This window comes from Podarcis filfolensis (genome assembly GCF_964270895.1).
Source record: "Podarcis filfolensis genome assembly, chromosome: 4".
NCBI classification, from domain to species: Eukaryota; Metazoa; Chordata; class Lepidosauria; order Squamata; family Lacertidae; genus Podarcis; species Podarcis filfolensis.
In genome coordinates, this window is record NC_139607.1 from 44975514 (window position 1) to 45000095 (window position 24582).

Sequence of the window (24582 nt, forward strand, 5' to 3'; positions counted from 1 at the left end):
CTGCCAGAGGAATCTAGCAAGAGGGATAATGATGATGATGGTGATGATAATAATATAAATCACAGAATTCCTTTTTGTTTAGCAGAGAGCAAAAAGGTGTCTGAGGCTAAGCTTTGAGAAAACATTGTTATTCTCTTGGTGAGCACCTCACCATGTGAGGCAAATATAACTCATTTTCACTGCCACAGATGGCACAGAGACAAACAGAAGAATCCTGCATAATGCAGACAATGCCAAGTTGTCTAATTTAAAAAGGGGGAAACACACACAAAGAGAGAACCTGGAAACCTTCCCAGATCATACATCTGTCTCTAAGTTGCGCTTTAGAAGAGGAGGCCAAACAGCAATGACATATAGGGGATTAATGGCATATTTTTCCCAGTTCCAAATTATCTTCTCAGCTCAGTCCAGTAGTCATTTCATGCATTCCTATGCATGTCTAGTCAGAAGAAAACTCAATGAGACTTACTTTCAGGCAAGTTTTTATAGGATTACAGCCTAAACGAGCTAAAGGAAGCCAATACAAGGTTAGCTGTTTAATGTATCACACTGGGAGAAAGCAGGGGGAGAGAAATATCAAAGAATGAACCAAAACATGAGCTAGATACAGATTGCATTTTAATAAAATACACTTCTATGCACATCTACAGTGTGGAATATAATTTGCAGTTCATTTTAACACATCTGATATAAAGTTGTTCTTACATGTGTTAAATATTTGTTGTTCAATGGTGAAACAATATACTCTTATTATTATATTCTACACTGATTACTACCCTTGCTCGCCAAAAGCACATCAAAGTTTCATGCAACAAAATGCAAACACTAAACACTTCTGAAAAATCACTCCTATATTGAAACAATATAGCCCCTGCTGCTACTGCTATAGAATTTTGCCTTTGAATAATGGCAATTAAATTTAAGAGTGTGTCCCTTTTTATTGTGTTTACTATCAGTATAACAATAATTAGAAGACAAAATTTAAATCCACCAACCACATTTTAATTAATAGTATTCACATTTTAGGGCTACTTTAGATTCTCATCAATAGATTATCTTGTCTGCCATAGCAAATACTGTGATACATGACATGAGTACCATGATATCATGGACCACATTTAGTACAAAGAAGCCAACATTAATAGCTCCATTCACACATCATATATACAGACAGAGTAGTTACTACGCCAGGGCAGCAGTTCTTAACTGACCTCATGTCACCAGTGTTGCTGTAGTTTACCAGGAGGGAGAAGGGAAGGGGCAAGGTGGTGGCAAGGTCCGCATGGTGCAAGCACACTAGCAGGATATTTGTATTCAGACATCTGTACTTCTCATGTTGCAACTGATGCCTTTACAGCAGCCAGGTACTCCAGTCTTACTTAGAAGTGAGAAATGGGAAGAGACTTCTATAATCCACTAAACTAGGCAGGGCTTCATGAAGAAACCTTGAGGTTTAGTGCACTTCCCAGTGTTACACTTAGAAAGCAATGGTGACTTAAAGGCAACAATGGCCAAACTGCACTGGCCTCTGCTTTCTTCTGCCTCAATGTTTTACCTTGCGGTTGGCCCTGGGTTATCACTGGACTTCCTCAATACCGTTCTCAAGTTCCTCATGATACATTGCCAAACTATTTGCTGTCATGATTAATCTCTATAAAGATACAGCCTTCTTTTCACCCAACTCCTTCCACCAAAATTCACTATGATTGCAACAATCTGTGCATATTTTATAGAGTGCTTCCAAAAGCACCATTTATAATTAAATAATTACAGGTACACAGTGGCTTCTATCACAAAAGAAACTGCTATGTCTTAAGAGTGACAGCTAGACCCGAACTACTTTTCCAAACCCACTCCTCCTTTCCCCCCCCCCTTATTATTCTATCATCCCAAAAAGTAAGAAAAACAATAGCCTCTTTGTTGAGGAAGATATCTATATTAGCTTGGTTGCAATAATACAAACAGTGAGGTGCATTAATCTAGTTTTAGTCAAATGATTGTATGAATACATTATCCACAGAGAAATACCAAGACCATCCACATATTAAGACAGATTCAATCCAAAATCAGCAAAATATTTTCCACAGAGAATATTCAAAGGTGCCACTACACAATGTAAGCCAAATACTAATGAGGCTTGTTAAGATAATGAACAACTGTAAATAAGCTACTTACGTTTGTCGGTCCTGATACATCTTGTTAACTTTTTCCCACTGGTAAGTAAGCTGTGTCAGCTTTTCCTGTATCCTTCCAGCTTCTCCAGGTGTGGCACTTTTTAAAACTGCAGTCTTCTTATTGCGAATAACTTCAGTCTGTCCTGAGTATCTCCCTAGGCTGTCTTTAATTTTCTGCAATGCCATGTTAAGCAACACAAAAGATGAAAAGAGAGTATCAGACACAATTGAAAAGAAGCAGCAAGCTTTTGTCTAAAATATGTAGCAGACGTATAATACTTCTAGCTCTTGATTGAATAATGAATATAGGCCTGTGATTGTATGAGAGGTGAAGCTGTGAGTAGTAATGCAAAGAAGATACTAGGGATGTAGTGTGAGGGAGTTATAGCCCTGGAGTGTGTGTGTGAGAGGAAATTAATGGACTTGGGGAGTAAAAGAAAAGTGAGGGGGGTTTTGGTGGAGAGGTTTAGTGGAAAGGTCTAATATAAGAGGCAAAGGAGAAATGGCTTGTTTAACGTTCTGTGTGTGAGTGTGTGTCAGAGAGAGAGAGAATGCATGTGTGAGTAAAGGCACCCCTTATGCACCCCATACTCGTGTGGAACCATATTTACTCAGGTCACCGCAAAATAGATAGATTGGCCTTTTCTTGCTCTGGGCTACTGCTGGAGCAAGGGAAGGCAGCCTTTGATTGACCAATGGGGCAGGAGACACCTTCTCCCTGCCACTATCCGTGCCCCCATCCTGGCACCAGTTCTGCTGGGTGCCCTTCTCAGCTCCCACTCTCAGTGGCCAGCCACTGGCACTGCGGGCACTGGCTCTCCTCAGACAGGCATGTATTTGCAGAGCAGAAATATGTTTAAACTGCTTTAGATGCCATCAGTGTGTTTGTAAACTGGCTAGGAAAAGTGCATTCTGATTTCATTTTAAGAATGAAGAAAGAAAGGCTTAGAGAAGCCCATTAGCAGATGAAGTGGCAATAGCGCTTGGGAACTGTATCAATTTCATTGCTCTTGAAAGTGAAATCAAATCAAAGGAATTTTGATGGCCATTTATTTTTGTTTCCTAAAATTTGCCTCTCTCTGACAGTTAAGAACAAAATTCTCTAGTAATTTGGCTTTTCAGAAATTTGTGTGCCAAGCATCCAAATCAGGTTGGAAAGTGTATTCATTCACATTGGTTCTATGGATTGTGGTTAATTGGGTTTTGCTCAGCTACGGGGAAGGGCTATTTTAAACTTTACCATTTAGACTTCATTTCTAAAATTGAGTTCCTCAGTTCTTTCCTGGGCTTATTTGATAGAATCCAGATGTGCATTTCTTTTACAAAAATGCAAATATATTTTTAGAAAACAAAATATCTACAGGATGAGGCATTGTTCTGGAATGAATACCAAATCTGTAATCATATTTCAGTTTTTATATTGATATCATAAATGAGAGAAGCACAGCTTGTACCATTCATGAATGAGAGAAAAAGATCCACTACTTAATCACAGTCTTAAATATGTACTAGAACTATGAATCATAATATTTGCTACAACTTTCATAAATCCAGCACATTTAAAGAGGATTATGTATGCATTCTTGCTGGGAGAATGAAAGGTTTAGCGTGATTAATGAATATCTAGCATAAACAGAAATGGTGAGGATTCGTAAGGAGAACTGGTGGATTTACATATATAATCTTTGGGGATAAGGACAAAAATCACAGCCAAGGCAGAGACAAAGGGTTATAATTATCTGGAATTGACATTTTTAGTGGAGATTTCTATTCACCTACAAATGCTATGTGCTGTCAGAAATAATCCTTATGGAAAACAACATTTATTAACGTATTCCTGGCCTGATTTATCAATGATTGAGTAAACCACCAGCCTAGAAATGTTCTACTAGAATTGAGTAGCCTAGGTTCACTATTCACTGATGAAACTTACTGAATGATCACTTAGGCCAGTCACTGTCAGAGGAACGTACCTTTTGCATGCAACTCACTATTTTTCAGTCTAACATATGTCACAGTGTTGTTATGAGGATATAACACACAGGAAAACAATGAGCAAATCATAGGAAGAGCACAGTGTTAACACTACCCTACTGGGGAACATGAAGACTGATGGCTGGTTCTTTCAGGAAGAAGATTCTGGATCTCTCTCTCTCTCTCTCTCTCTCTCTCTCTCTCTCTCTCTCTCTCACACACACACACACACACACACACACACAGTGGCAGACCAAGGGGTCTCAAATTTCATCAGCAGCCTGTGCAATGCCCAAATTCAGCACCCCTGTCTCTCGCCTTCCATTCTTCCATCACAGTTGTCCAGTGTGACCAAACCAGTCACACTCCCCTAAATCCGCCTCTGATATATACCATAGCAATATACTGTGTATTTTTATAAGGATGGAAAGGCTACTCCGATTATTTTTGCCCGCTTGGTTTATGTTCTCACTTAACAAGCAGAACAATCCAAAAACCCCTTACACAGTGCAGGAGAGATTAGGTGGAGATGTCCCTTGCCCAGCTCTTTAAGACTCAGTTAGCCTCTTGCCAGCCACCAAATGTGTGGGAAGGCAGGTAGCTCACTGGCGGTATTCATTCCAGAGGAAAGTCCCAAATCAGGGCATTCTGAGAGCAGAGAGAGGGTGGGACTCCAGAATTTTCGGGATCCCCAGTTGGCTACATGATGACATTGGGCCTGATCAGTCTGCCTCTGTCACCTTCCACTACTGTGAACAACAGGGCTGCAGATTCAGTGGTTGATCAGCAAAATCCCATTTGCAGACAACCTAAAACTTAGTCCTCATAGGGCCATGTATTGGGTTCTATGGAAACCAGGGTCCCTAAGCTGATTCCATAACCTTGGCTGCAACTGATGGCTATTGATGAGACTATTTAACTCGGGACCAGTTTCAGTTTCCCATAAAAGGGTATTAATTAAACATGCTATCAAAAAACAGTTAACAAAAGACTTTAAAACATACTTCCAACTACTACTGTCTTGAAATTTGATTCATGTGAATCTACTAGGGATAAAAAATCAACCACAATTTAATTTTAAACCTTCTCCAACCAGCAGCTATACAATTTATGTGCCATGTTTCTATTTTTATTCCAGGATAATGACAATGATGAATGATTTTACCAGGAAATAAATATTCATTCATTACGAAGCTCAGATCAAAACTATATCCCTTACGAAAGCATATGAATCTGTAAGATCTATTTGGCTACTGTGAAAGATTTATTTCGGAGGAAGATGGAACTGTGCCCACAACTACCATCTCTTGACATTTTAATAGTTCAGTTAAATTAAACCTACAGCAATAGTTACTTGTAACCATGTTAATCAGTATCATTAAAGTTGGTGTCAGCTACAATAATATCAAATACATGTGGAATAACAAGTGATTGGTTATGGAAATAATTCATACTAAGATGCACAAATGTGTGACATTAAAGAGTACTAATGGGGATCCATTCATCTGCTACTAATCCTTTTGCTGGGCCATTGATTCTCTGACCAATACAGTTGACAACATGGAAAACACATAACAGTAAAGGACCAAATAACAGTAATTTATATAATATCTAATTTTTGCATAATCTAACCTCATCAGCAAGAGTAATTGTTTTTTAGTGAAGAATAGCAACAACAATGTCATGATACACTTTAAAAAGTAATCTGGGCGTAAGATTCAAGAAAATATTGAATAATATATTAGGAGCAACATAAAATAAAATGATTATGGACTGATTTAATTAATACCAAATAACTTTGTACTGTATTGTTTATCATTTCTTTATGGATATATACACTACTGTTACATTGACATTTATATATTTTCTTTTTTATTACTAACAAAAAAAACCTTTAAAATTGCCTAAAGACGTTTTGTTGCCACTGCTTTGCGTAGTTGTTTCTGTACATTTGTCCTCTTTCTAGTTTTTGTTTAAATTTCATTTTTTAAGTCAGTGTGTATCTCATGCTGAACTAGTAAGGTTTGCTGTCCTCTTCCCGTGTGCCCCAAAATCTCCTACGGTGGTCCGCCAACCATCCAAAGCTGATGTTAAGGGCATAGGAAAATGATGGGGACAGGAGTGTAAGTTCTGTTGCTCATATGGGAGTCCCTTGCACTAGCAGAGCTGTTGCGTTAGATATGGCCTGTATTTCCTAACCCCATTTACCTGGGACTAAGCCCTTTTAATGGTGTTAACTCTCAGGTAAGTGGAGTTAGGACTGCAACCTAGTTTAGGAAATTGGTTTTTGGTGTTTTTTTTAATGCCAAGAGAGAAAATTAAAGAAAAAAACTGACCAAAGGAGAAGCAACAGAGTCTTCTGGCACCTTATGGTATAAGCTTTTGTGAACTATATCACTGTGCAATGGTACATTACCTTCAAATTATTATTCAAATTATTCAAATTGTTTGAGTCTTACCATGAGGCACTCTTCTTGTCTGACAAGATCCTCACAGTCCCTCCCCTGCAGACTGGGAGAATTAAGGAGGTCTTCAACATCAGACAAAGCTTGCAGAAGCCGAAGGATTTCTGCCAGGTATGCAGAAGGCACATAAGAGGTTTCCACAGTCATACCTTCAGTCATCACAACAGTTGTCTCCTCACGAACTGTTTGCTGGTATAGATATACAACAGAATTTTTCCTTTAGTTTCAAAAAATGGTCACTGCACTTAAAAAATAGTAATATATAAACAGTGTATCATTTTGTAGCACCCCACCTCAAATTATACAACCATAATAAACATATCCTGCTAATTCATTTGATTGTGATATTTAATGCTTCATATAGTAGGGCATTTTTATCTTACTTCTCCAAAAATGTAAATCTGGCTAACTATGATGGCTAACTATGGGACATTAATGACTATGGTTCTGAGACCATGAAAGGTGAGAGGAGTAGGTGCGTATGGGGCTTCTGCAGACTTTTCCTAGCAGCATAGTCATATAAATCTATAAATAAAGAACATACAAGCTAGATGGGAAATCCTAACATGGAAAGCTCTCCTGAAAGTGCTACGTAGATGTGCCAAGTTTTTCAGCACAATGATTAGCTCTAGTTCCAAAATCTGAGTTTATATTTCAAGATTTTCACCTGGAATTCAAAAATTAACTTGTGTTAACTATTAAGATTCTTTTGATTTTTTGCTAAATTTTAACTACGGACTGAATTGTACACACTGACCACACATTAAAGACTGGTTCACACATCTCTCTTTACCCCAATGTTGATGTTTCAATAATTTTTCTTAAGATTTTGATAACAATACAATGCCAGCTACAAACATCATGTCAAAGTGCAAAAAGGGAAAGGGAAATAATAAGGTGGGGGACACACAAAAAACTGCAACAGTTGGCAAGGGTAAGGTCAGCTAAGCCATGAGCTTGTGCCATTATTTCGTATAATCTTACACCGTTTCTGTTTGGTCCTTTAGGTGTGTACAGTAGATGACAATATAAACCAGGAAAGTAGGGAGTGATGGGGAATCACGAGTGTGCATACTTCCAACCAGGTCTGTTGCCATTTGTTAGGCAACACAATCTGTTTTAGTAACTAGTGCCAGGATGTAGAAATTGGATTGGGTCTCTTATCATGCATTAGACGGCAGTTTTCCTATGTACCTCTTGTTATAATGCTGTAACAGTCCATTCCCCATGAACATCAGATGCATAGTTTCTAGTAGTGAATCCTAGCACTCTTTGGAAACACTGGGCTAGCAGATGTGTAAGGATGCTCTACTCCACTCCCAATTTTCAGCTCATATACATGACTCACACACACATCCCACCACCACAACACAGAGAACACCACTCCATTGTTCACTCCTCTGAAGTCCTTCATCTCCTGAATGTAAATCAGAAACTTCAAAGTGATTTCAGGAGCATATACAATTTATTATTATTCAATAAACTGGATCATTGGTAACACTGAAACTGGGTAGGGATGCTGGTTCTGCCAATGAAGTCAAATTTAGGCTGTGCAATGAGTGCAGGAGTTAGAGACAGAAATTATTGTCTGAATTGTAAAGTAAGGTACTGGATTTAGCCAAGACCACATTTGAATTGAGTCAGGCAACAAAATGTCTTGAGCTGGTACTGTAAGGATGCAATGGGAAAATAATGCATGTTAAAAAGGGTGGTGTGTTGTTTAGTTGTTTATTCGTGTCCGACTCTTCGTGACCCCATGGACCAGAGCATGCCAGGCACTCCTGTCTTCCACTGCCTCCCGCAGTTTGGTCAAACTCATGCTCGTAGCTTTGAGAACACTATCCAACCATCTCATCCTCTGTTGTCCCCTTCTTTTTCTGCCCTCAATCTTTCCCAACACCAGGGTCTTTTCCAGGGAGTCTTCTCTTCTCATGAGGTGGCCAAAGTATTGGAGCATCAGCTTCACGATCTGTCCTTCCAGTGAGCACTCAGGGTTGATTTCCTTAAAAATGGATAGGTTTGATCTTCTTGCAGTCCATGGGACTCTCAAGAGTCTCCTCCAGCACCATAATTCAAAAGCATCAATTATTCGGCGATCAGCCTTCTTTATGGTCCAGCTCTCACTTTCATACAAAAATGGTGGTGAACAAAGGGCAAAAATTGGCACCATTCCACTACCCAATAGATAAACCATTGTCTAAGAGAACAAGCTCGACTTTAGGTTGTTGAAATAAGTACAATAGCCTTAGGGCAACTATTCTACAAAATCCCAAGGTGGACCCCACATAACTCTTTCTAGGGAAGCAAGAAGATTCAGATAGCCAAATAAGCATATGCTCGTTCTAGAAGTTGCTTAAATCATGTCATCCTAAATTGGATGAATGTGCTATGCAAGGCAGATTCCCAGTATTTTAAGCTTTGCCTATCACAGTCTGCATCAAGATGCTAACATATTGGAATAGTATTTTCAGTATAAAAGCTATAGAGGGGTGCATTGTGCAAGTTTAATTACATCTTTCTGATCAACTAAACTCTCTTCTGAATAGCAGACTTTGCAAAGTGCTGAGATAAATCTCAGGGATATTATGTACATATCAATATAGCCCAAAATTCATGGTTGGGCAATACCTTTATTAGGATCAACCAAAAATGTCAAGCTTGTCCTGATTTAAGGACATTTTGGTTAGTCCTAATAAAGGTATTGCCCAAGTATGGATGGTGGGGATTTTTCTTATGTACCAACACAACTACTTTTGCTTTTTACATCCAGATGGAAATATTTTCAGAATGTTGATAAATCTATTGGTACATCTGAAAGTACTATAACCGAGCCACTTCGAAAAGTGAAAATATCAGTTAATATTTATTGTTTAAAAATTGTACAAAGCATACTGTATTCTCTCATCATAATTTCGAATATGCATAATCTTTTTGACTGCCCTCATTTAACACTAATAGCACTCTGTTTTTTAACCACTGTGTTGTACATTACTAACTGCAGGCTTACATCAACATATCTTATGAGACACAGTTCTGTCTATATCTCCTTGTTTTCCCTGTATCAAAAACTACATAGCGCCAGCTCAAAAATGGCATATAACTGAAGAAGCACAAATTGCTTGGGTTACATCCCCCTTTTAGACTGTATTATATAAAGTACGACTGAACAGTCTTACCTGTGAGATCTGTGAGCACCAGGTAACCATCAGAGCCCACAGGTCTCATGAGAGGGGGTATCCACATGCTCAGCTACCTGAAGAGTGCTTCTCTTTTCCATATATGTGTAACAAAGGAGCTGGCTCTGAGAAAACGCAGGACGCTATAGCATAGTATTATTATGTATATGTGATTGTATCCAATGCTGTATGAGCAGCATTCCACTCACACAACAGAACTTTCCTCTCCTCTCCTCTTTTCAATCATCCTCCAATGTTCTGGAGCAGATTTTCAGGGTGTGCAGGAGACTGAAGGGGATAAGGGCAGGTGTTTCCATTGTACAAGTGGAATTCTGTTGTAAAAGCAGAATGGCAGCAATTGATACAATCCTGTTAACTTTTGGGATGCCCCAAGCTGCAGAATTTTAATACTTGTTTCACAGATGCTGATATTCAGTTTGTCTTTTAAAACTGATTTATTCTCTCAAACTAATATTGAGAGGCCTATGGAAAGAATAAGGAAGGTCAAACTTCATTCTGAAAATGCAAAGATGGTTGTGGAGAAGTAATAGTTTACTTTCATCTCAGTATTGTGAGAAGCAAAATAAGAGTTGGTCTCAAAAGTGTAAGAGAGCCAGACAACATCTGAGGAAGAGTTTCACAAATTTAGGAATATTTCCTTAAGGCTCCAAAACATGTCAATTATACATCCAGAACTATAGTACCTGAAATTCTTAAAACAATAAGTGTTAATTCCAGGTACTATGGAACAGCATGAAAAACTAAATAAATATTGGATTTCTTAACACCAAAAGAGAAATTCTTCTCCAGGGAATTTACAATATTTACTTAGGCTTGAATAAGTGCCTTTTTCATGCACTGCTTGCTATGCCAGAGTGAACTATGAGATTGTCCCACTTGAATGAAGACAAATTCTCAGTCTCCAGAACAGCTAAGGTTTGCTCCATATTGGATGTATATAAATTTTGCATTAATTTTATGAAAAACATAAAGGTGATTTGAGGTATATATAGGTCTCTCTGGATCTGCCTTCAAAATTGATTTTTTTCCTCACTCAAATGAGGGCTTTGTAACTATATGAACATACCGGTAAATCTAGAAGTTGCCCTGTATGTGATACATTAGTTGATTTCCAATTACATAGAAAAACACATTTTATTTAGAAAACCAGTTTTATCCTTGCATTCATTTTATTTCCTCAGTACTCACACTGTATTAGATTGTACAAGAGGAGGACTTTCCAGGCATTACATGTAAATTAGCAAGATATTGCTTTCAAACAGTAACACATAACATTATACAATTATGAAATAAATACAACACAGTGACCTGGTTTGCATGACCTTATAAGCCAAACTATGGCTTACCACGACTGTGTGGGAATTCAACCTCCTGAAGAGGAAATTGTAACTGCTTTGCTCCTTTATTCTTTTTCTGGCTAGGGCACACCATGTTGCCCAAATAAGGACTTGTGTTTGAGCTGCCTCCACACTAACCACAGGCTGTAGCCAATATTTGCAAAGCAGTTTTGTCTGATACTTGTAATGCAGTATTTAGCATCAGAACATTGAAATGTATCTGCATCATCCTAGAAAGGTGCATGCCAAGGATTCGTAAAGACTACAGTGGTACCTCAGGTTACATACGCTTCAGGTTACAGACTCCGCTAACCCAGAAATAATGCTTCAGGTTAATAACTTTTGCTTCAGGATGAGAACAGAAAACGTGCTCTGGCGGCGCGGCGGCAGCAGGCAGCAGGAGGTCCCGTTAGCTAAAGTGGTGCTTCAGGTTAATAACAGTTTCAGGTTAAGAATGGACCTCTGGAACGAATTAAGTACTTAACCCGAGGTACCACTGTATTAGTGTTCCACAGTAAGAACTCTGCCCTTCCCCCATAGTCAACACACTCTCTCTTTCTCTCTCTCTCATATATTACTTTTTTTAATCTGCCTTTTTGCAGCAACATGTTATTTTGCTTGTCTCCATTTACTTTTAATGAAACGTAAGCATTTGTTTAAACATCAATTTTTCAGAGGAGATTTTTCAGAGTTTATTCCCCCTCCCCATCTAAATCTTGTTTTTTTAAAAAAAGTAAAAGAATATTTAGAGGTGTAGAAAGCACCGTATTTAATGGTATTTAAATACTGGTCTGTTCCACCCGATATATAGGGTAGGAAGATGTAAACGTCAAGCTTTCCATGAAATATTCTTTGATAAAAGTCAATTTTCATTTTATTTTCTTGTGCTTCGTAGCACAATATTTGCAATTAGAGGAAACAAAAAACAAAAAACCCATGATATTCCCCCACTCCCTGACATGTCCCAACTGCTATCTAAGTTGATATATAAATTACAAGTTTACTCCAGGCAAGCCTGCTTGTGACCTTCAGTAGCTGATTGAAATGCAGAATTCTTCTCCACAGGGTGTATTCCATGGCCATTTGGACTGCAGTTCTAGCCCACCACACAGCAGATCCTGATAGTCATGCCATATTTTAATATCCTATATGAGGCAGGTTTGATAGGTAAGTGTATATAGCTTTCTGTGAAGCAGATATTTGAACCACATTTAGGTCGTATGCAATAAAATTATTTTCACTCAGACTTACACTATTTCGCTTAGAAACAAGTAACAATTATTGCTAGCATTCGCAGATGCAGCTGTTAAAGGTATTCTGTCATTGTATTATTATTTTTTACTATAAGAAACAAATGAAAATACTCATTTCTAATGCTTAGCTTTATTATTTTAATTTAGTATTAGTAGAAGCAGTAGCATAGCAAATATTCAGAGTAGTCATTCTTAACTTATAACACTGAAACTGCTTTAAATGGCTTCAGCTAATTATAAATCACTGTGTGATGGATCTTATGTGGAATGCCCTTCAAATCCTATTACTCTTTTTGATAAAAGGAAGCCATTTCCAGTAAGAATGCTTGAAGAATTTGATCTCAGAGAATTACACTGTGAATTGATCTGATCTGTACCTCCAGAACTAATGTTCAGGCTGAAATTCACTTATCCCCCATATTTCACACATCGTATTTGCTCATCCACCATATTTCCAAAATGTGTAATTATTGGTTTTAAAAATGTATCGAAAGTACAATAAGAAATGTGCAGTTTGAGGGGAAAACATTCTTTTGAATGAATATCTGAATGTGATCGTTTGTGTAGATTATTTATTTTTAACAGATTAATGTGGATGTGATGGGATAGACTTTTAAGTGAGAAAAGAGGTGAAAATAGCATGGACTTGAAATAGGCCCATCTACAGTGCCCAGTATGTGTACAAAAGAACCTTTATTTATTTATTAAATCTATATCCTGACTTTCCTTCCAAAGAAGCCCAGGGTGACAAGCAACAAGTGATAAAACAATGAAAACATATTAAAAGCAATTCCAACACAGATGCAGACTGGGAAAGATCTCAACATAAAAGGCTTGTGGAAAGAAGAATATCTCATGAAGGCACAAAAAAGGCAACTGAGATGGCTCCTGTCTGATATTTAAGGGGAAGGCATTCCAAAGGGCTGGTGCCACAACACTAAAGGCATGTTTCCTATAATGTGCAGAATCATAGAATTGCAGATCTGGAAGAATGAGGATCATCTAGTCCAGGACTATACAGCTGTCCCACATGGGGATTGAACCTGCAACCTTGGCGTTATCAGCACCACGCTCTAGCCAGCTGAGCTGGAGAATAGACCTCCTGATAAGATGGTATCTGTCAGAAGTTCTCACCTCAGAGCACTGTGATTGACTGGATAAAAATAAGGGGTGAGGTGATCTTTGAGATATCTTCATCCCAAGCGGTATATAGCTTTATACACCAGAACCAGAACCTTGCATTTAGCCTGGTAGCTAACTGGCACCCAACATAAGTGCTTTCATTGTATTACATTAAAAGCCCTTTATGAAATGCAATGAAATCACACTTTCACCAACAGAAGAGTGGGGACAAGATATTGTGTAACTCTGTTGCCATCAGTGAAACTAAAAGACGATGAAGAAACCAAACAACCTTCTATAAATACGGTATAGTGCTCACCACTACAGCTGCAATACTGCACTCAAGGAGATAATATAACAAGGTAGGTAGGCTATAGGGGCTCATTGTTGCTAAAAAATTACAGGAACCTTATTTGTCTTTTTATTCAATTTATGCAAGGCGTGTGAGTCTCTTGTTAACTTTGAAAGAGTCACTAACTTTAATAGACATCTAAACAATAAGTGACAATCCTTTTTTTTTAAGATCCCTGGGAAGCCCTTTCTGTTAATTGTTCATCCTTTCTATTCACCAGTGCATCTTTGTTAAGCCAACTGCACTGTATTCAGTTGCTAAAAGCAATTCTGAAAGCTGTATTATATTGAGAGGAAATGTGAAAATTGCATGGCACTTTGCCCAAATAACATACTCAATTGTAAAAAATTAAAACACTGGAGCAGGAAAATAACCATTGTGATCTTATGCTGAATTAATTGACAATATTGCATTTGGGAGTGGGGGGATACATAGCCTTAACAGCTTAGATATTCAGTCAGATGTAGAAAAGCTACACATTTAAATTCAGTGTGTTATCATAACCCTCACTGCCATATAACACCACTTTGCAAGTATGAACACACTGTAGACCTACCACCAAACAATTAAAACCCTCCATTTGGCAAAGTGATGCAAAGTATTCAGATCTAAATGGAACGGCTGGGAGGGAACAGATTTCATCCAATTCTTTCTTGTGGCTTAATAACATATCAAATTTGAAAGAGGAGAGATAAATTGTATGGCACTGTTTCCAACAGAGGTGACTTGATTACTCAAATGTTCCTGCCTGACTGCTCATTTTCCTTATATTCTCTGCACACCTGTGTCTATAGAAACCGAGTGTGAAGATCTGGTTGCTTGCTATATAAGTATGTAAATACTGTGCACATATTTCATTTTTTTTCTATCAAAAAAATGGCTAAATATGTGTCCTTGACATGCTTTTGCCAGCAATAATATCTTAGTGAACTTGTGCTGAAAGTGGATAGGTTGGTTAAATTATCCTTTCTGGTTTCTAACAGATAAGCAAAAGTACTATGGTGATATGTTTGCAGAACAATTCCCACGAGGTGCTCTTATAAAAATAGTGTATTAGCCTTCTATTTTTAAAGGAATGATAAAACCAGAGCAGACTTAAAACTAATTCAGCTATGAGCTACTTGCAGTTGAACATGACGAAACAAAGTCTGTAGACTTACCTTAATGTGCAGTATTTTTCAACATTCACTTTTATGATACCCTAGAACATGTTTAGATGGCTAAATATAAGTAATGGCCACTTGCCTTGCACCACCTCCAGCCCTAGAGCCTTCATAAGAGAGTGGTTTCCAGAGGAGGAACTGTGAGAAGAGAGGCTCTGTTTGTCATTATGGGGTGATTGGTTTCACCTGTCCTGCTCCACCTCCAGCCTGAGGAATCTTCAGAAGCTCTATGTGTATGTGTATTTTAATGAGCTGAATAGAGAGAGATCGTGAGTTGTGGGAGTGTGGAGTGTGTGTGTGTGTGTTAGAAACTAACAGTGCTTTGTTTACTTTTTGTTTACTATTTTGTTAATGCTGTTAATATTGTTTTTTTATGAATTGTTATAACTTTATATAAATTATAAATGCAGTATTGATTTGTTAATCATATATGACTTTTGCTTTAACTGTGATGTTTAGCTTATTTTTTAGTTGCTTTGTTAAAAGTTTTATAGATTGTAATTGTTTTACTGATGATTTGTTAATTGTTCTATATGAGTTATGCCGTTTTTGTGACATTCTATTATGTTATTCTATCATATTATCTATTCTATCATATTATTGTTATTTACTGTTTGTAAGCCAGTTTGGGATTCATTTGAATGTTGGTATGCTCTTTTAAAAGCACATCCTAGTACAAAACACTTCCAGTTTATGAGGTTGTTTGTTTTTGGACTCTCCTTGATTGAGCAGCAGAATGATGGATTATGTGAAATAGAATGTGCTGAGGTTGAGCCCTTGATCTTTAAAAGTGTGTGAGGACAAGCCAAACACCATGGCTGCAAACAAGAGCTTTATCTATGCTGCAAAATAATGCAGTGTATTTCTAAATACCAGAGGCTATGGACAAACAGGCAATGCTATCACCATATTGCCCTTAAAAGAAAAAGAAAAAAAGACTTCCCTAGAACAGCAGACTGGCAACTAGATGGAACTTTGATCTCACCTCCAAGCATAGCTAGGGCAGTCTATAATTGGCATAGGGAAAGGATTGGATTCAAAGGTATCTTTTCCTAATGGAAGAATCTTTGGGCACAATACAAAATCTTCCTCCTATATGCACTGGTTTGTCTGGACTGCAGCAAAATTGTTTCCCCAATTGTAGAATTACTTGATTTCTACATTTTGTTCTAATAACAATTCTCCTAAGCAGAACACCAAATACTGGAATGTGAATTTCTTTTCAGTTTTCCTGCACATTCCTTTCTGTACATTGTTGACTACATTATACATACATCTCTAAACAGTAAGAAACTGCTTCACTGAAGATTTGTTGGCTTCTTAGTCAGGTTGATGAATAGTAGTTTCACCAAGAAATGGAAAACCTGAGGAATATACTCCACAAACTTAAGGGCAGAAAATTGAGGGTGTAGTCTCTTTCCAAAATCCTGTATAGCAAACATTGAACTGATGTAAATGGGGATAACCAAGCAGATTAACAGCAACTGTGTTTTTTGATTTTTTAAAGCCCCCCCCCAATTTTACTGCAGCTGTATTTATATTACTGTGCACTAAATACACTGTAAAAAAGCACCCTCTGCTAAGCAAGTGGGGGCAATTTCCATGATAATGAAAGGCATCTATATTCAATATATGATTGTATTTATGAGATCACTTATGTAAACTTTATGAAATATTTTCTGTAACCAAAGTTAGCTTCTGATTTCACAAAAGCATGAGAAATTTCCATAGTGCCATATATACATTAATACGTCCTCACAACATCCCTGTGAGGTAGGAAATGTCTATTCACTAGTTTTACAAATGAAACATTGGTCCACAGATTAAGTGAAATGGTGCATGTAATACAATTCTCATGCACTGAACATAACATGTTGCTCTCATCAGGGTTTTTTTAAAATAGGAAATGCTATTCTTGTAATACATATATACAAACCAGAACTACAATTCTTTCAATACCTAAAAGCTTAACTCAGCAAACCTGATTGCATCCTTTATTTGAAAGTACAATTTCAGATAAGACATATTTCCCAATGGCAGAGGTCTGCTGGATAGGTGAAAGAAGCATTCTCCCTCCTCCAGAAGTTATTAAAAAGAACATTTGAATTGTTTAGTGAAAAACTGAGAAAAATTATGTATTGTCCTATTAAGCTGAAAAAAGAATATGTTATGTATAAGAAGTAGAAATAAAAATTCTCCAATCTGTTCTTAGGTGTGTAGATTGTACATCATGAGGAAATAAAAGCTAATTAGTTTTTGCATGGGATGGTAGGTTGAAAATACATATTTCTGAGTCACGCATGTTTATTGAACAAAATAAATGTATGGCACGCTGACAGGTTTAAACCGGTAATGTTATGGAAAATATGAGGCAACAAAAATTAAGATGTACTTTTGTTGAATACTAAGGAATCTCTGCTGTTTATACTTGCTTTCTTGTGTTTTTAAAAATTTTTAGGGCATTATCCAGGCAAATCGTGTACCATGAGGTTTATATTGTATGGTAAAATAAGGTGGCCCACATTTGCTGACCAGAGACTTTGTTTTAGGCAAGTTGGCATAGCAGTGGGGACTCTCATTGTTAGTAGGGTTCTGTTAGTAGCAGTATTTGCAAACATACATGTTTGCCAGGAACAACTCACAATTTGTGCATAGTTGAGTCTTCGAAACTGAGCAAATTTGCTCTCAATATCTCGCCAGCGCTTGCTGAGCTGTATCAGGGTTGGTTCCACTGCTTTTGCAGCCCCATCCTTAGACAAGCGATCAGCTTGTCTCTGTACCGCATTCAGCTCTTCCTTCTTCTTCTCCAATTCTCGATCAATTTCCTATTGAGCAAAATCAATACAGGGCCCAGGACAATTAGCTAACTAGATAATAAACTCCTAAGAATTAGCAAAATACTTCGGTAGAATCTTTCCCAACTTTATTGTTACAAACAAAAAAGTACACTTATTTTTATTTATTTTTGTTTACAATTAGACAGAAAAAAACAAAGGTGAGTATTGGGTCATTGATTTTAAATATTTAAGTGACATGTGTATTCTGTATAGTAATGTGGGCCCATATATTAACTGTCTAATTCTCCCTAGCACAGTCTGACAGGTAATTGGAAAGATAGCTGTAATGTACAGAAACCACATATTAAATACCCATAGTGATTGTCAGTTGAATGGTTAGAGTTTTTAATTGTTTTTCTCAACGGAGAAGAAGCAAAGAACTCAACGGAGAATGAAGCAAAAGAAGACGATGCAAAATAAACGAGGCAATTCTTTGACAACAAATAAGTAAATCTTTAGAATTTTGACAATGAAATATGTTTATGTTCTGATGAAAATGAATGTGCTAACATGAAAAAAGAGTTCATCCATATACCGATAAGTCATTTGCTCATCTGGAATAAAGATACAGAATCAATTATTTTTTTTTTCTATAAAGCAATGGAAGTTTCTAAACAGAGTACACTTGATATACACAAGTAAAGTATTATTTCCTATAATTTTCTAAAATCTATTTAATGTAACATTTGCAAGGACACAAGGATAGGAATATGCAATTCAACAAGCATTACTTAAATCATTTAAATAATAATATTAGGTATTGAACTACTATATCTCTACATCTTATTACATTTACATACAGTGACACATATATGAACACATATTATTATTAATAATAGTAATATGTAACACTGCTTCTAAAATGGCATTACCTTTAGCTTCTGTTCATCTTGGGGGTCTGGTAAACTTGCTATTTTTTTCTCAATGTCATCCAGCCAGCTCATTAGATCATCAGCCTGCCTCTTATACTGATACCATTGAGGAGAAATCTCCAAAGCCTTTTTCCTTCTTTGAGACCTCAGATCCTGTTCACAATGCAGACATTATTAGAACTGCAAACACAAGCTCATACTATGGCCTAGTTTGCATGTTGAAATAAGCCACAGTTTGTCTTAAACTATGGCTTAATTGTGATTCTACCTTCGGCAGCCACGCAGGTTCCGTCAGCTTCTCCCCCTGCCCAAGCTATTCAAGCAAGCCATAATATTATTTCATGTTTTATCCAAGAGACAGGTTGGGATGAAAACCTCTGCAGCACAGAAAGAGCAGTCTGCCGTCAGCCTGCTCCATCCATACGTCAGTGCTACCTGACGGTCATCTCATTAGACAAAGAAACTACCTTTGCTAACTATAACTCTGCAGAGCATGTATGAATGGGTTGTGTGACTGAGAGCTCTTGAATCAATGAAATTAATAAATTAGGTTGGAAAACTGGTGTCACTGTCTTGGTCCTTATGCTTTGATCCTGGCTTGCGTTTGTGATCAGTAGCAGATGATGGAGTACGGTGACAGCCCTTACATGACCTCCCAACAGTGGAGTTGCATCTGCTAATCAGGAGGGAGAGTGGGGGGAGCAAGAGAGGAGTGGATGCAGGCCCATGCAGAGCTTGTATGCAGACCTCCCAGGGCGGGAGTCTTCTTAGAATAAAGAACCAGGCAGAGGGCCTTCTTGGTGGTGGTGCCCACCCTGTGGAACGCCCTCCCATCAGATGTCAAGGAAATAAACAACTATCTGGCTTTTAGAAGACACCTGAAGGCAGCCCTGTTTAGGGACGTTTTTAATGTTTGATGTTTTATTCTGTTTTTAATCTGTTGGGAGCTGCCCAGCCAGATGGGTGGGGTATAAATACTAAATTTATTGTTATTGTTATTCAAAGTTATATACGCAAACAAAAGAGCAGCTGGTCCGTTGCAGGGGCTCCCCAGCTGGCTTAGCCCTCCAAGGCCTAGGAACACGCCAGGGCGGACGCCAACACAGGAGGAGCACCATATTGGCTCTGTGCTTGGATGTAAGCACTGCCACCACGCCTTTCCGTCTGCTACTGTTCATGAGATCTAGACTATAATTAGTTTGGTTCAAACCATGAGTGCTAAAATGGAAATAAACTGCCACTGTGGGGGGAAGGGGAAGAAGCTGTGTGTGGGGGGGGGGGGAATCCGGAGAGGAAGCACATTCACAATTAAACCATGGTTTAAGACAAACAGTGATTTATTGCAACTTGTGAACAAGGCATATAAATGGTGGCCAATATGTAGATGGGGGGTGGGGGTGGTATATAAATAGTTATTCAAATATGTGAACGATGATTGTACTCTAAGTAAAGGCTAAATATTTTCTTCTTTACTTGTTTCTCTAAGTAGGCTATGTTAATTTCTGTACAATATATATACATCTTTCAATAAGTTTTGTAAATTATTGTAATTGATTGTGTTTTATAAATATTATAGTTAAATTAAATTATGCATTATTGGGGATCCGCCCTTCCCTCTTAATCTTTCCCTATAATTCAAATTTCAGTCTAAAAGGTACAAATTTGCTTAACTACTCAATAGTCTTAGTGTTATACGTCAAGGCTGAATGTGTTCAGTGAGTCACAAAAATGAAAAATAAAATAAATAACCATGCCCCTTGTAAAGATTGTCAGTAAGAATCTGATCAATCTAAATACAATTTTACTATCATTAAAGGCTTTGCATAAAACAGCTTTGCATAACACCACAGCACAAAATCTGAATTACATATACAGGAAAAAAAACACTGAAAAGTTGTAGAAATTTTAACAGTCCTGCGTGGGAACCTATCAAAAAGTATGTTTAAAATGAATTGAAAGTTTTTCTCTATTCCTAGGCATAAAATGAAAAATAGCTATCTGCAACCAGGAATGTCAAGTAGCAATGGCTGGCGACAAATCGTCTTTCATAATCATAGAGCAGACTGCATTGATTTATTAAACAACAACTAGAAAAGCATTGTGGAAGACCATATCTATGTGGAGGGGGCAAGATGCTATGGTAGATGCTAAAGCACTTCAGCTGTTGAGAGACTGCTGAACTCTCCATCCCTGCCCAATACCAACATGTATAAAAAGATCAGAGAATTTGTGCATTTATTAGTTATGTTCTCTACCTTGAGAGCATTATGCTTAGTCTGCAACAGGTGTTGTTTACTTTTTATTTCCTCTCTTTTTCTTTCATCTGTGATTGTTTGGTGAAGCACATTTCCTCGTTGAAGCAGTTCTTTTACAGTACCCTCATTATCTTCACTCTGATTTTTTTTAATGAAAAGAAAACGAATTAATGTAATCAATATTCTCTCCAAATATATATATATCTACACATAAAGCAAGACTGCTTAGCCTGTTGAATCTTGAAAATCTTGAGGGGGAAAATATTGTGCTATTACTAATCATTATTATTATCATCATCCTTTATACACTATGAATATACATGGTGTTTCGCACATTAACAAGAAAAAGCAACGGTCCTGCAAGCAGAAGACCTTAAACTCAAAAAAGTCAGCAGAGGGTAGATGTCAGAGGCAGGGCGTCAAGGAAGAGGGAAGAGTAAACAAAAGAGAAATATCCTTGGGCCTTTTCCATCAGGTCCCAAATGTGTTGTCCTTTGCTTTAAAGCTTAATTTAACTTTCCTTGCAGGGTAGCCTTCCTGCTAAAAGTCAGCCAAAATTTGCATCTATAGATATATGTTGTTTCATGGAAGTTTTATCCACGTTCATATCATGAGCCTCTGTCCCAAGTTTCTTAAGGATTTAGCAATGTCCCTGTGGTAAGGTAAAGGTAAAGGGACCCCTGACCATTAGGTCCAGTCCTGACCATTAGGTCCAGTCCTGACCGACTCTGGGGTTGCGGCGCTCATCTCGCTTTATTGGCCGAGGGAGCCGGCGTACAGCTTCCGGGTCATGTGGCCAGCATGACTAAGCCGCTTCTGGCAAACCAGAGCAGCGCACAGAAACGCCATTTACCTTCCCGCCGGAGCGGTACCTATTTATCTACTTGCACTTTGACGTGCTTTCAAACTGCTAGGTTGGCAGGAGCTGGGACTGAGCAATGGGAGCTCACCCCGTTGCCGGGATTCGAACCGCCGACCTTCTGATTGGCAAGTCCTAGGCTCTGTGGTTTAACCCACAGCACCACCCGCGTCCCAGCGTGGTATGGCATGCTTAAGAACTAAGAATTGAAAGCTTGGATACCGATCTTTAAGGTCTTTAAGGTGCTACTGGAAGGAAAAAATTTTTTTTGTTTTGACTATGGCAGACCAACACGGCTACCTATCTGTAACTTGGATACCGATGTTCATCCTTCAGAGCTACAGTAGAAGTATCAATGGGAAGCAGCAGCAACATTAGCCACTTATTTTATTTTGAAATTAATTTATATTGCGGATTCACTAGTATCAGGTGAGAGACTGTGCAAGTCTTGAACCAATTCCTGGATGCAGTGTTGGGCCAAAAAAAATCCATGAAGATAATTTGACATTGTGATTTTCAGAAAATTTCAACTTTACTAATAACTTTAGTAACAACTAACAATACTAACAAATCAATCAATAACATACATAGAAAGAAAGCAAATGTAAGACATTCAACAATACAGGCAAGAGTTCACCTCACGTTTGCAATAGACATTTCCAGTATTTTGGTGAATCCTAGAATTACAGGCTTCCTGGGGAAAATTTGGCAAACTGCATTATCTAGGCACATACAATTTTGTTTCTTTGTTTTTACTAAGATTAAAAAAGATGAAGCTGCAGAGCTTTCACTAAATTTGATGTTGAAGACTGAATATCAAAGTTGTGATGATTTGAAGGTACCAAAGATTTGTGCAGTTATAAAATTATGCTATCTAAAGTCATACCAATTTCACTCCCCTTTCTTCAGCTATACAAATTAACAACAGGTGCCTAATTATTTAAGAATTTGTCATGAGTACAAATAATGCACCCTTCCATCAACATTCAGCACCTTTATAGAAGGATTTCAAATGACTGAAATCAGAAAGGGATAGAAAAAGTATAAAATGAATAGTTGACAACATCCACAGCTGGACTTTTCCTACCTCTGCTTTAGTCAGCATCAGGTTAAATGAAAGATTTGTAGATTGATCCAGCATATCTATAACTTGGTGCTGGACATACACTTCTGTCCGTTTCAGAAAATTATTCCGAAGGAATTAGCAAGGATTATTCTATGAAAGTTAACATTGTATATATTACTAGAACATTATGATGACAATGCTACAAACAGTAAATGCTGCAGTATAATTTTATAGCAGCTAAACAGAACGACAGTGTGTTTAACCTGTCTAAAGAGTCAAATGCAAACGTAGAGGTTTCTAATTTTTACTCCAGCACTTATTCCATTTCCATTTCCATTTTATTCATACTCCCATCACAACCAATTTACCATATCTTTATTGAAGTCTTCCTCTTTCAGATTCACCCCCTGCTGAATTTCAGCCTCCAGTGGTTCAAGCAATTTTTGTATATCATAGTTAAACTGTTCCAATTCCTTCAAAGGAATGAAGGGCTTTAAAGAAGGGTTGGAAAGTTGGGAAGGGGGAGAGAGAAAGGAAGATTGTCAATTTTACATCACATACTGTTTTATTACAGACATAAACCAAAGCGACATATCTGTTTTGCCCCCAACTGTTAAATTAATTACATACACATTTTGGGTATTTTACAAAATAGCTTTTATGTAACAAAACTAGTGGTAGTACCTTGCTTGATCAATCTTTATTTATGGCTCTTACCTAGCAGTTTTGTTTATGTTGCAAAAGGAACTTCATCAACCATATAAAAACATCATAAATCATCAAAATGAAAAAGCAATATTAAAACTATATAAAAGCCATAAAATGATAAAAGCCACAATCAATATAAAGGTATTTGCTGTTTTTTCAACTTCTTCACCAACAAAGCAAATATGCTTAATGAATACACATTTGGCTTAGATAGGTAGATACATGTAAATAAATATGTAGAATGTGCATTCAATGAATTTTAAACTTTATGAGAACTGGGTAGGAAACACAATCCTGACATTTTGTTTAAACCTGGCCTATCAGAAATCCTTCACATTCAGAAGCAATTTTTCCACAAATATGCATATATATCATATTCTATATTGTTTTAAACTTCAAAAGATATTTTTATTAAAGGCAGAAATATAACCATATTAATAAAACAGAAAAGTATTCCACAAATTCTGAATATTTCTAGCAAAGTACATTAAAAATATACCACTTTAAAAAGTGGGAAATCACCTGTTTCCACCCCTCCCCGCCCCAAACAAAAGCAATATTGGGATTTAGAAAGCTTTATGAGAAGGCTTAGTTACTGATTTATGTAAATTATAATACTGTCTTTAATTTAGAATCTTATCATAAGGACTACTTATGAACTTCAATAAGCTAGATTTCACTTGTTTTCATTAATGCATCACATGGGGGAAATTAATATGTGTGTACTTACAATTTAATATAAAGTCTTATGTGCATTCTAATACTAAGATGTAAAATTGTTACATAGTGAGCTTCCATTTTTGTAAACTTTGAACATCCTCATTGATGTGGTGCATTTTTAATCATTCATAAACAAAGAAACGAAATAAAAGATCCCTTTCAGATTCCTGGCATTAGATATACTTTTAAGACTTTCAGGTGTTAGACACAAAACTACTCAGGTAACAC

General features: G+C 37.3%; 1 protein-coding gene and 1 long non-coding RNA gene across 20 annotated transcripts in view; one reads left to right on the forward strand and one right to left on the reverse strand.

Annotated features, from left to right (window-relative positions):
* The window catches only part of DMD (dystrophin), a 953416-nt gene that overhangs the window by 465643 nt on the left and 463191 nt on the right, over window positions 1-24582 (reverse strand). For all 19 annotated transcript variants that reach the window (XM_083612216.1, XM_083612211.1, XM_083612219.1 and 16 more), the window contains 6 exons: window positions 23295-23417; window positions 21002-21139; window positions 18747-18899; window positions 17680-17862; window positions 6608-6802; window positions 2176-2348 (listed from right to left, as the gene is read on the reverse strand). In XM_083612216.1, the coding sequence (XP_083468342.1) occupies window positions 2176-2348; window positions 6608-6802; window positions 17680-17862; window positions 18747-18899; window positions 21002-21139; window positions 23295-23417 (965 nt within the window). The remainder of the gene's footprint in view (window positions 1-2175; window positions 2349-6607; window positions 6803-17679; window positions 17863-18746; window positions 18900-21001; window positions 21140-23294; window positions 23418-24582) is intronic.
* Window positions 12106-16374, forward strand: LOC310762048. The gene is made up of 2 exons (XR_014547829.1): window positions 12106-12314; window positions 13136-16374. It is a non-coding gene; the product is annotated as an uncharacterized lncRNA (long non-coding RNA).